Source organism: Gordionus sp. m RMFG-2023, chromosome 4 (assembly GCF_954871325.1).
Source record: "Gordionus sp. m RMFG-2023 chromosome 4, tfGorSpeb1-WG-v2, whole genome shotgun sequence".
Classification (NCBI taxonomy): domain Eukaryota; kingdom Metazoa; phylum Nematomorpha; class Gordioida; order Chordodea; family Parachordodidae; genus Gordionus; species Gordionus sp. m RMFG-2023.
The window spans coordinates 29,784,193-29,798,273 of record NC_088778.1 but is presented as its reverse complement, the minus strand read 5'-3'; the positions used below and the strand labels follow the sequence as shown (position 1 = coordinate 29,798,273).

The 14,081-nt window shown below is 27.4% G+C and overlaps 1 protein-coding gene across 1 annotated transcript; it reads right to left on the bottom strand.

Annotated features, from left to right (window-relative positions):
- Positions 1 to 296: 296 nt before the first annotated feature.
- LOC135928437 (septin-2-like) lies at positions 297 to 9,213 on the bottom strand. Its single transcript, XM_065464899.1, has 11 exons — positions 9,182 to 9,213; positions 9,032 to 9,137; positions 8,898 to 8,984; positions 8,710 to 8,833; positions 8,468 to 8,602; positions 8,246 to 8,363; positions 6,228 to 6,329; positions 4,870 to 5,018; positions 4,378 to 4,458; positions 3,721 to 3,796; positions 297 to 1,202 (listed from the first exon to the last, which is right to left on the bottom strand). Exons 1-11 carry the CDS (start codon positions 9,200 to 9,202, stop codon positions 1,146 to 1,148), a joined length of 1,056 nt encoding a protein of 351 aa, XP_065320971.1. The 5' UTR covers positions 9,203 to 9,213; the 3' UTR covers positions 297 to 1,145.
- Between the last annotated feature and the right edge of the window lie 4,868 nt (positions 9,214 to 14,081).

Genomic DNA, 14,081 nt, shown 5'->3' with positions numbered 1-14,081 from the left:
CTGTTGACTTTCACCAAAAAATAGTAATTTATTAGAAATGATACTTTGCCTTTGCGAGGTAAAATGCTATATTATATAGATTTTAATTTTTTTTAAAAAAAATGCAATAATAACTTAAAATTGTATTTATATGGGTTATTTTGTTTGATTTTTTTTAAATAAAAAATTTTATAAACAAAATATAGTATTTTGTTAGATTATTACGTGATTCGCGATATTTATAAATGATAGAAAAAAAATATAATTCGTATTTTAGATTATAATTTTGTATATTATTAAAATTAAATTTTAATATATTATTTCTTAATACGATATTATCGTTAAATATACACTTATTCTTAATTCGACAATTAAAGGGTTAATTAAATATACATGATATTGAAAATAAAAAAATATTCATGACATGAGGCTATTTCGTTTAGCATTGGCTATCTCTTTACCGTTCCTATATTTGTTGTTGTTGACGAACAATAGTTAAGATAAGAGAGCTCTTAATATTCTGTGGGTGAGTAGGTCTCCTAGATTTCTTATTTTTTTAAGAATTCTGAATTGAATTTCTTTTTTAAATCAAAGTGTTCAGAATTGAAAAAAAATAATATTTCGAAACATCTTTTAAACATTAACAGGTTAATAGAGGTAGATTCCTAACTGTAACGCTATTAGCCCGATTTTAATTGGAAACTCGTATATGTTTAACGCTTCTGTAGTTGCAAATTATGTTATAGAACATTAGAAATAATAGGAAATTGTTACAATATTTAAAATGGCCAAAAATTAGGATCGGTATTTTAAAAACATAAATATATAGAGATAAAAATATTAGTTTTTTTTTCATACAAAATTAAAAGTATATACATTATTAAAATTCAACAGAAAACAATTACATAATTTGGTATCAAAAAATTGTACATATAAATAAATAAATATGATATATATAAAATTTGTGGTGATAATAACATGATTGACATTTTAAATCTAAAAGTTTTTAAAAAAAATAATATTTAGAATAATAATAATAATAATTTTTACATATAAATGTGAATGTAAAACAGAAATGTAAGAGATTTGGAATTCAATAATATTTTTGGTTTTTGTGTTTTAAAAATTTGATTTGTGCTTTTTTGGTCATAAAAAAAAGTTTATAATCATTTTTCTCCAATTTTCATCTTCATTTTATCGAGCATCTCCTGCATTTGTTTCAGCTATTTATTTTATTTTTTATAAATTTAAATTATATCGAAAAATAAAATGGCGAATTTAACATAAATATCATATGGTAGACATATCTTTCCTTTATTATTTTATAAGTGAAACCGTTTACGAGGTGTTCGAATTATGAATGAATTAGACAAAACTTTTATTTGCGGTAGAAAAAAAATTATTCTTAAAACAATTGTTGGAAACATAAAGATTTTAAAGTATAATTATCAGAAAAGTGAAAAAGGCATTCCTAAAGTTTTTGGGGAGCATTAAATTTTCTAATCGAATGGCCATTTTGTTTTATTAATTTAATATCAAATCAAAGCATCTTCAATTCGCCCTGTATTCCAAGATCTTATACCTTCTATCCTTTTATTTAAGAGAACAAACAAATATAAATTTTCTAAAAGGAATTTATAGTTTATTTTTCATATAGTAACTATTTTTTCTTGGGAGTTTTAAAATGTTCTTCAAAATAAAAAAAAAGATCAGAGATCTTTAGAATGAAGATTTTTTTAAGATATCAAAATAACAAAACATCGGGGACCTTTAAAATTTAGATTTTTTTTGAGAATATGCTCAAATTCAAATTAACAAATCTTCCGGGATCTTTGGAATAATTTTTTTTTTTTGAGAATATTCTTAAATTCAAACAAGATTGATCCAAATTTCATCCAAAATTCCAAAGATTTTTTTGATTAAAATTTTGGGGTAAAAAAAATTTCAAGCCTTCCTTTATTTAAAGATATAGTTGTCCTGTTTCAAACTAATATAATCTCTGAAGAGAGAAAGACACGATGTTACTAAAAAGGTTTAGAGATCTGCAGGCCCAAGATACACTGGTCAGACCGTATTTTTTTTAAAATATACCCGGGCTTAGACCTAAAAAAAATTTCTTAAAAAAATACACGGGTCGGGCGGAATATTTTAAATCGACATTATTATCTATAAAATATATTTGAACATTGTGTATCATAAGAGTAATATATTACATTCATTCACTTATAACATTTCCTTTTTTTTTCAATTCTTATGCCTCGTCCTAGGCTCGAATAATTTATCTACGAATCTAAGCATTTGTAACGAAATTCACGTGACTCATTATGTGTTCATTTAAAATATTACGCGAACAACATATGATTCCGAAATTTAGTACTTTTAAATAACATTAAAATTCGTACACTAAATTCATAACCAATTTAATCAGGGGCGGGAGGGTAAAGGACGGTAGTATTACTGATTGATACATCTTATTGCATAAATATTAAGATTAATTTATCAAATTAATAGTAGAAATAAATACGCTACTAATTTATTCTATAAATTAATATCAATTTCAAATTTTCCTTGGCGTTATAATTATCTGCCATTTTAAAATTTCTCGAATCATTAGAAATTTTTTCACTGCAAAAACCAATAAAATATTTTATGATTGAGATTGTGAGAATAGCTGAAAGCATTATATTGAAATTTAAGGAAAATGTAGAATGACGAATTTAATAAATGATGTTCATTGTAAAGTCAAAATCAGAGCTCTATGAATTTAATATTTATCTATCTCGACTTAGAGCAAAACAAGCCCGTCATTCCCTATGTATCGAGCAGAGAAGAAAAATTTAATAATTCCAAAATAATCAAGTAAAAAAAAAGATGACACTGAGAATAGACCCTGCTTTATAGAATATTACCTAAAATGCTTAAAGATAAAGCTAAATTTCATTTTAAAATCATTCCTCTTGAAAAATTTATCCATTCGTCAAAAAATTAGAAGAGATTTTGAATAATTATGTTTGCATAAATCTTTTTAACCCTCTTATTGCACGCTACAGCAATTAAAATAATTTTTTTTTCTCTACTTATTATATTTATGTAAATAACATGACAAATTTGTTTTTATAATTTGCCAGATAGAGTGTTGTTAAAAAGCCCGATTTGGGTCGATTTTCTAAAACGGCCAGATTAAGATTTTAGCCATATTATGTAAACATGGTGATGTTCTGTCAGATATGAGCAAAATCTTACGGGCTTTTTAACAACATTAGCCAGAAATTTCCTAGGTATTTTACAGCATGTCATTTGAAATACACGATGAGCATAAAACGGGTAATTTTTACTTTCTATTTATGTATAATCGAAAATAAATTTAAATATATTTTTTTTTTAGTTTTGATAAAAAATTGTAAAACAATTATTAGTTGTTGGTTAAAAAAAGCGACACCCTAACATTTTTTTCTTCACAAGCCACTTTTAAATACCTTTTATATACAGGCATTTTGCACTTGACTTTTTTTTTCTCGTTATATTTTTCTGAATAAAATATTGAATTGACAGCAGTCCAACAACACTAGCCATTAGTCGTAATAAATTTATAAAACTTAAGTTATTATTAAATAATTCCTGGAATAATTTTTATAAATAAATTATAATTTAATTTTTTTTTAAAAAAAAAATATCCGTGCCGGGCCTGAAGATATAAAACCAGGGGCGAAGGCTCTGATATATATCAATATTTTTTTAAACCTCTAATTCTTTCTGCTTCAAAATTTTGTCCTTTTCATCACCTGCGTCGGGTTGATCTTTTTTAGATTTATCATTCCTTTTTATTTGAAAAAAAAATAAAATAATATTAAAATATAAAATTATTTAATATTTTTTTTTTAAATATGTAAAAATTAGAAGAAAAAAAAATCATACATTTAACTTGAATATTTTAAATTTTAAAAAGAATCAAAATCAAGAGAAATTTTGAAATATATTCAAAAATTTCTTGTTTCAAGTTTTAATTCGTAAGTTCTAGTGTTTATTGAAGTAAATTATTTACAGTGTTTGCGAAAAAAAACTCTAATTTAAAAAAAATGTAACTTTAGTTACTTTAAAAAAAAAGATGACTAATTACTTTTCAAAGGGTAACCTTCTAACTTAGTGTTGTTAAAAAGCCGACCCGATTAAGATTATTAACCAAAATAACAATTATGCAAGCCTAAAGATTTTACTCATAGCTGGCAGAAATGCTTCTATTTGTCAAATTTCGATGCTCACATAATATTATTTTAGCTAAAATCTTAATAGGGCCGTTTTAAAAAATCGTCCCGAATCGGGCTTATTAACACCAATAAATGCTTCCTTCCTTCCTTCCTTCCTTCCTACAAAGAAAAAAGCAAAATGATTATGACTCACGGCTTGTCACTGAGTTTGAGGGATCTGAAATTTTCGTAATGTAAATCGTGGGTCACTTCTTGCAAATCTTGCATATGTGTTCTAAGAAGAAAAAAAATTAATTAAAAAAACTATACATAAATACCAGAGACTTGAAGAGGTCCAAATTTTAGATCGGACCGGCTTTATATATTTTTTTTAAAAAATTATTTTAAAATCCTGCCAGAGATTTATTCGACCCGGCTCGGGTTATTTTTGATTTTACGGCCTTGGTCCGGAATTTTCAAAATGTCGTTATTTTTAGATAACTTTGTCTGTATTTTGTAAATTGTTTTAAAGGGGAGAATCGAAAATATTGAGCAGTAAATGAATGTTAAACGCTCCCATTATATAATTTTCTAACATTTTTTTTTGGACCGTATCAGCTGATATACTTATAAGTCCCTTAAGAAATGTTTTAAATATTTGTATATAAAAAAAAGGCATCCATATATTTAATTTGAGATGACTAACATGAGCATATTTCTGAGTTTAAGGAAATCGCTATGCGTAGTGTTTTCGACTTCGACAACTCCCCAAGGATAAATTCTGCCCCGCACTCCTTTCTTACCTTTAACTTCGACCATCCCCATAGATCCGCACACAGCAAATGGCATCGAACTCTATATTATATAAATTGCGAATGCAACAAATTTTTTAATCGTTTATCGATTTGATAATTTCATCGTCCTAACTGGATGAAATTAGCTACGAATTTTCCTGCCGAATTTAGGAATTCATCAAATTTGGCAATCCCAAAATGGATTACTAAATTAGTAACCAATCAAAATAAAAGTTAAATTCGGGAAGAAAATTTGTATCTGATTTCAGTTGGCTAAAATAGAAAATGGGGGGAAAATAAGGAGTCTTAACAAGCTATGTGGAAAACGGAATGGGTATAAGATTCCGGAACTTTTCGGACGTAAGTAATAGAATGTTCCAAAATATAATAAGAATATCTTTAATTTTTTTTAAAAAAAGTAACATATGATGCTCGAATTGAATTAGAACAAAACATTTTAATGCTGCATATAATACAATTGTAGAAATATATCTCTATCTAGATCCATTTGAAAAGTATCTTTTAACAACTCTGATAGTTCTATTTTTAAAAGTAATTAACTTTTACTGATTTTTCTTACAAATTCTTCTTTAAAGTGATACAATGTAACCTATTTGAGGGAGAGGTGGGGGGGGGCGAGGGATATAGATTTTTTTTTATAAGTTTAAAATTATATTTACGAAAAGAGGTAAATTTGTGATGATGGGATTTCCCCCTTCCTTCCCCTTTGGTATGCGCCTGTAGCAGCTTATAAATTTCAAGCGCTAGAATAATTAAAGTGGTCGATCATTAATTAATCTATTTATTAGGTATTTTTTTTAAATACATATTTTTCCTATTTTAAACCAATAGAAACGAAAATATTAATGCTCGGTCAAAAAAATTTGTGGAGAGGTGCAAAGAGTCCACTACTGTTTACAACCAATCTTTAAAATAAAAAAAAAATCAATGTTTATTTAATTTTATCTAAATGTAACGCTAAAAGGACATACAAATATTTATGTATTTTGCCATGTAACTATAAATGACATAAACTGGTCTTATTTCATTCATTTTTCTCCTTCGCAAAAAAAAAATGTCCAATATTTCGCTCTAACACTACACTGAGGTGAAAACGTTGTTTGCAGTTATGATAAGAAGCTTCATCCATCAATTTGTCTCCCTCGCCATTTTGAAAAATTTATCTATTAAATTTAAGGCGGAAAAAAAAGAGGTTTAGGGAATAACTTTAATCCTCTAAAAAAAAATATTGTTAAAGATAGAATATTACTTTCAACATCCTAACTTGCTGCTTAAACTCTTCGTCCTCGTCGCTCTCGCAATCAGGCATTTGATAGACGTGTATTCCATTTTCTTGAATCTCTCTTAAAATCTTTCATTTTGGTATAAGAAAAATAATATTAAAAACGTTAAACCGTAGATTTTATTTGTAAAGTTGTCTTTGTAGTCAATATTATATATATGTAATAGTGTCGTTAAACAGCTCGAATTGAGCCGATTTTTTTTAAAAAGGGGGACAATTCAATATTTAAGCCAAAAAATATTGCCTAAGCCTCGAGATTTGGCTAAGTGATGTCCTGTGCCATCTATGAACAAAATCTTCAGGCCTCGAGTAACATCGAGCCATTTTGAAAAATCGGCTTAAATCTCCGTTTAACAACACTGATATATAACGGACCTCGGTGAGGGGATGGGATGCTAAGATACAATGGCGTCGTCAAAATTTATGAATGGGAGGTGATAGGATAAACTCATAGTAGAATTTTGCGAAACCTGAGAACTAATCAAACCGTCTCAAAATTTGAGGTGGGACTAGCTGGGAAATAATTTCGTTATAATTTTGAATTTAATCCGCCACATCAATCAATATATGGTTTGATTGTATATTATTTTACAATTCTGTCTAATTTTAGATATTTTTTATAGCATACTTTTTAAAAAAATGTGAAAATTCCAGGGTAAATTTTTTGTTTGAATATATTGATTCTCGGGTAGGGATGGGTCGGGGAATATCTAATTATTTTAATGTTCAGGTTGGGAAAATAATTTTCTTGTGGATCGGGTCTGTCTCTCACGGATATCTACCTCATAGTCAGCCATATCCATTTTATATCTAAGTTATTAAGTGGATCTTAACGTCTTTGACTTAAGTGGAGGGGGGTTTTAAAGGGTACATATTCTCTCTAAGTTCTAAAAAAAAAATTCTGATAATTCTGCTGTGTACATTTGTACCACATTATCTCCAGCAAAATTAGTAAATTATAAATAAAAATTAAGCATTAGTAATTTTTTTTATATTATATTATCTCGATTTGTTGAAATTTTAATGAGTTAGAACTAGTTTTTGATATTGAATTATATGATAAAATCTACCTGGAAAAATAAATTGGGAAATTGTTTTATATTTAGTTTTATTTGCGCATTTTTTTATTTTAATAAAAAAAAATTGTATAAAAAAGATAAGATTAATGCTAATAATTTTGTTGCTCAATTTTAAAAGATATTTTATAGATTATAGTTTTGAAAAAAATGTTAATTAATTTATTATGTTGTAAACTTTCTTATAATACGATTTTGCCAGCTGTAGATACTTTTTTATGTAATGTAATTATTAATTCAATAAACTCATTTTAATATGAACACGAAATTTAGAAGATCAAAAAAAAATGACATTTTTTTATTCTAGAAAGATAATACTTATATATCAAGTGAATTTAAAAAAAATAAACCATTAAATTGGGTGGAGGGGGTTCTTTATTTTTGATTTGGAATATTTATTGATTTTGACTATGATGGGCAATGAAAATGACATTATTAGGGTGGGAGTATTTTAGAAGGGCTCTGTACACTTAGTTTGAAGACGTTATTATATTATAGATAAGGTGTGTATGGAATTGGGATTTTGAAGGAAATAGCTCAGAATTGTTTTATGTCTCTTATTCCATTTTAGCTTTAAATTATACCTAAAGATGTCATATATGAGATGGAGCTAATCTTGCCTGATATTATATTATGAGGTTACATAAAGGCTAAGCTGTATTCAAAAAAAAATTAAGTTTAAGGCGGGCAGATATAGATATTCATTGTAAAGGGAATTTTAAGAAATTGATTACAAACTGAGTCTATGTTTTCAATTTAAATTGCACACACATAAATAAAATACTCAAGATGTAACAATTTATATTTTAAATTATTTTTATAGGAGATTTAAAGATAAGTATCTATGCATATAGGAAATCTTAAACTGTCTTATAATAAGATATATAATAAAAGTAATTTTTGGTATACCCTTTCTTTGAAAACTTTGCACTCTTTAATGGTTAAAGTGTCAGCTTTAGATATAACTGGAACAATATTAACCTTTGTGTGCAACCTTTTCATCAGTTCTATGTCTAAAGGCTTCAATCTAGTATATTTTTTATTAGAAAAAAAAAGTTACTAATAGATATTCATATTTCAAGATTAAACAAGGTTATATAATATTATTATATCATGAAATGTCATAACTACCCATGTCCAATAGGATTAATAAAATAAAAGCAGCAGTGAACCCTAGTGTCTACTATATGTCTCCTATTTAACCCACTTTCATCATAAAGGTAGTGTTCAAATTGATCATTTATATACTTCAGGATTGATTCAAAGCTAATTATTTTTATTTTATTAAAAATATATGATAAATGAAAAGTAATTAAGTAATAATTACAATATTGTATATATATGTTTATTAAAAGCAATTATATTCAAAATACCAATTAGTATTATCTATGGAATCTCCAAATCCAGGAGTGTCAACAACAGTTAAACGTAATTTAACACCTCTCTCCTCAATTTCCACAGAGGAGGCTTCAATTTTAAGAGTTTGGTTAATTTTTTCTATTTATTTATGAATGTTAATTTGTCAGGAAATATTTTTATTAAAATATTTATTAGAACATACCTTCAGCACTTGGTACTACTCTATCAGGATATAAATCAGTCAAAAATAGACTGTTTATTAAGGTGCTCTTACCCAAACCAGATTCACCTATATTTTAATAAAAAATAGTTGTATCATAATACATTTAAATCTACCTACAACCATCAAAGTAAATTCAAATCCTTTTTTAACAGATTTTCTATGTACCTGATTTGGAAGATTAGCAAAACCTACATAGTTTCCTGATTCAGGAGATGATGTCTATTAATTTATATATCATTTTCATAATTTTTTTATAAAATTACCTTAACATCTGTTAACGACATGATAGCAAAAAATATAAATGTAATTAAATCCACGAAGAATAAAATTTAAAAAATAATCGAAAGAGATTTTGAATATACCTATTTAAAAGACACTACCTTTTTAATCAAAAAAAGAAACAACTTTTTTTATATATTGGAGAAAAATATTTTACATGTAAATAAATTTCTCTTTTTAAAGATTGAGTTCTTGCCCAATATAATAATATATTTGTACATCATTTCCTTTGCATTGATTGCCAATATTTTAGCAAGATTGATCAAGCCAATTTATTTTAATATCTTGGCATTTTTATATTGGATTGCATGGGGAAAGCACCGACGCTACTGCCTAGAGGAAATTTTTTTATAGAGGTCTCATTTTTATGGGGGCTTCACCCCTATACCCCACGTTTTGCGGTTTGGTTCACTTTTGCCCGACTTTCGATCGAGTTTCCTTAAGTGGGTTCTTCGAATTACATGAACTTTAATTACTTCCTATCTTTAAAAATAAATTCAAGCGATTTAAAGAGAATAGTATGACACGATAATCTATTTATTTTTAATTGCACATATATATTTTATATTAGATTTACAACGATAGCACTATAAAATCAAATCATACATCACATGTTAAAGATAAAAAAACTTAATATATAAAATCAATTAATTACACATATAAAATTATTTCAATTATACAATATAATATTGCACAGAGAATAAAATTGCTGCACTAAAAAATCAGGAACCAATCATATTTTAAATAGATATTAAATAAAATAATTTAGATAATATATAATTTTTACTTTAATAAATTTCTTATTAACTTTGAACCATTGCGTAAATAAGCAAGAATATATTCTAGCAGAGTTGTTAACGCTCCTTTTTAAAAGTAGTTAGCTCCCGCTCTTACCTTCTCAAAAAGAGCTCCCAATCCCACTACTACATTTTTAAAAGGAGCTAACTCCCGCTCCAAGTAATGGAGTGCTACTCCATAACCGCCCCTTTGATTTTAATTTTTTAGAAGGTACACAAAATAAAATCATATTTTTTTTATCAAAAAGTTTTATTTACATTAAATGATCTATCAAAATATTTATAATCTTTTATTAGCCTTAAGTAATAAATTTTCTATAGAATCTAACAAACATCCACGCCTCTCCCCTAAGACCTGTTTTGTAATACTAAATAGGCGCTCCATAGGAGCACTAGAGGTAAGCGGGGTATTGTATTTTATAAAGATATTTTTTAATTCACGGTATAAAAAAGGAGGTTGAACAAGTAATGAGAAAATTAAAATAAATATTAAAATATATTTAAAAAGCATCATATCTAACAACCCAAGCATAGTTATCATTTTGTAAAGAAAGATTTTTTATTTTTAGATGCTTTTTTAGATTGGAGCTGCTCACTTTTCAAAATGAAATACTTTTACTTAAACACAAAAGGCATTTTGCGTTTGATCATTTGTATCAACATCTTTTAGAAGTTTAAAATATTTTTTGTATGATGGAAATTCAATTTCGATTTCTTCTTCTATGATCTCTAAATCCATAATATCGAAAACTATTTTATTATATATCTATAAAATGAATATTAATATGATTTACAAGATTTTCCACAAAATTTTCAATATAAAAATGAAAAACTTGATGTTCAATATTTAAAAGATTAGAAGAAAACCCAATATAAAATTTGGCTCAATATTTAATAATGGATAAATTATATAAAATAAAATTACATTTTTATCGAATTTTAATTAACAAATATTATTAATATTTAAAAAATAATTTAATTTATACCATAAATTTAAAGGAGCAGTGGAGCGGCACTCCTCCAATCCAGCCCTAAAAGGAGCTAGCTACCACTCCTCATTTTTAAAAAGGAGAGGCGCAAAAACACATTGACGTTAACATATATATAATTCTGTACCTAAAAAATCATATATATATATTATTTTTTCCCAATATTTTTACTTGTTTTTGAATCAGGCAGGCCAGGATCTATTTCTAAAATAAGGTTCTGGATTGAAGTCGGATCTTCGAAAATAAATAGTCAGAAAATATTTCTAAACAAGCGAGAACAATAAAATATATTGTTTGAAAAATGTAGTATATGTTCAACTCAATTTTAGGTGAATCGCCAACAAAATGGGAAATTTATTTTTATAAAGCTATTCCCGCCTATTCCATTTTTAAAAATAATACTTTAAAATAAAATAATTGTAAAAGCTAAGATCTTTCTTTCTCAGTGAAAAAAGTAACTCTTGCAAGCGAGTAACCAAGGGGAGGTAGCGAGTGAGGGGGAGAGGTGATAATCCCCCCTCACACTACCCTATCTTTCATATATAATGTATCACTATAAAAAAAGAATTTGGAAGAAAATTTAATAAGAAATCGCTAACGAATAATCATAGAAAATTATTATCATCTTTTTATATATTATGTATAATTTATCATTTAATTATATATTTTGTATAATACTACTTTGTTTCTTAAATTAGTTAGGAATATTTGGTGTATAAATTCTTACATATTCTTAATTACATATTCTTAACAAGAGTTTCTTCTTCAATTACCCTGTTTATAAATATTTTTTAATATTTTGCCAATTTTTTTGGGGGGTCAATTTTTAACTTAATTTACTAAATTATTTGTTCGCTCTGCTACACAATTTTTTTCTCTTACATTATTATACCAGAAAAAGAATGCAAATAAATAGCTAATTCCTAAGTTTCAGCTTAATATATCAAAATAATTTTTAATATAAAGGAGACCGAGGTAAGTTGATGCCACATTGGTCAGGATTTTAAATTAATAATGATTTGTGTCTTTAATGACCTCAAAAACGGCTTGTAAAATCATCGCCGAGGCTAATCATGTTAGGTGGGTTTTTTCAAGTCTCCTATTAAATTTATTTATTAATCTATTTTGATGCAAAATTGGCTAAAATATTTATTAAGAAATGAGAAGCTCAACGTTTTTTCAAAGATTTACGCAAATGGATCCGCGAAAAAACCGACCAGCCTAAGAAATCCCTCTTCTTACGCCAAAGACTTTCTACCGCCATAATTCGTTCTTCTTCCATTGAATAACCTTCCATTTTCCAAGCTTCCTTTTTTTTATCCCCTATCCTTTCCCGTAAATTCTATTTCTACAATTTTTCACCTTTATTTATTTTACCTTTTTAAAATATTAATTATTTGCTAATACATTTTGACATCATATCATATCAGTAAATATTCGAATAAAGTAAGCCATGACCGGATTTATCATATTATTTTGAATTTAAAAAAAATTAATTTCTCTAATTTAATTTTTGCATTCCAAAATATAATTATTTAGTATGCTTAAATACACATTTAATCGTAAAAACTTTATAATAGACACTCAAGGCTATAATTACGTTTTGAATGCAATTTAAAATTAAAATTTGAACATCTAAATTTTCGTGTTTTTTTAAAAAAAAATTAAATCAAATGAACTCTAACAAGCCTTATGGGCCTACTCGCCCCAGTCTCCCCTATACTGGTGTATAATGGAAATCGAAATAACAATAAATTGGATATTATTTAGTTAAATCTTAATTATTTTACAATGATTGTCATATTCTTTCAATTAATTGTCAAACAGTATTGGGACTAATAATTCATTGTAGTTATACATTTTAGATAATAGAGTATTAATATCATTTGCGGAATGACTAATAAAAATAAATCTTTTTCCCATTTTATTTTTGAGGTATAAGAAAAAAAACATCATTCAATCATTTTTAATATTTATTTTGATAATGATTTAAATCATCTAGACACATATTTCGAACTTAGCTTTAGGATATATGAAAAATCCGTAGGAAAATGGCGAAAGTTGAATATCTAGCTCATCGTGAATGTGATCCTTTCCAGATAATCTTTTAGTTATTTTAGGCTTGAGCGGTGGTAATTTGGATCCGTTCATTTTCAAAATCTTGCCGTTTAAAGCCACTTCGCGAGTCAATAATTTTGGGATTAAGGGCGATGAGGACCTGTTTAAATTCCATTTGTTGTGGTTAGATTTATGGTGCAATTCGGGCGAGGTCAAAAGATAGGAATGTAGGATGCCTCCCAGAGCATGTTCTCGGCTATCTAACCTAACTATGACAGGTTTTGGCATCAAATTCATGGCATAAATCACTATACCACCCAAGTGTTTGTTGTAAACCGTGTTGTTAGGGTTTATGCAATGGGCGTAAACCCTTACGAACTCGTATTCTGCCCTCTCTTCCCCGTATCGATTAGTTAACCTGATTTTTTCTAGAAGTTTGTCAAATTTTTTGTTACCCATTTTATGTGGTTGTTTCCCGGCAGATGATGGTCTAGAGGCCGATTTGATCATTTTGAGTATTTGCGAATCGGATAATGAATCGTAATTTTCTTTATTATTGACGGTCTTGGAATGGGTACTGAGTAAAGGTAACACCTTAGGCCCCACCAACCGCTTGAACAAAATGGCTATCCAATAATCGGGATTAGGAACCGAGTCCTGTCCTATGAGCGCGTATCTACCGTTAACCAAACTTTGCCTCATGAAAACCTCTATCCCGTGCGTAGCGCAAACGCCCAGCTTGTCTAAAAACATGAAACCAGCGATAAATCTGTAGTGAAATATAAATAAATTATGATAAATCAGAGACCCCTAGACCCGGACCCAAAGTCTGGCCCGAGTAGACCATGCATTAATCCTTCATAAAAAATTATTGAAGTTGTATAAAATTATTTTATGGGGCGGGAGGTTTGAGTCGGCCCCGATATTTAGTATGCACAATCTTTCTTCCAATAATTAATCAAATAAATTCCTCATAATCTCAAATCAATGATTGTTTATGTAGTTTATTTAAAGATTTTGAACATGCAATGAAAATAATA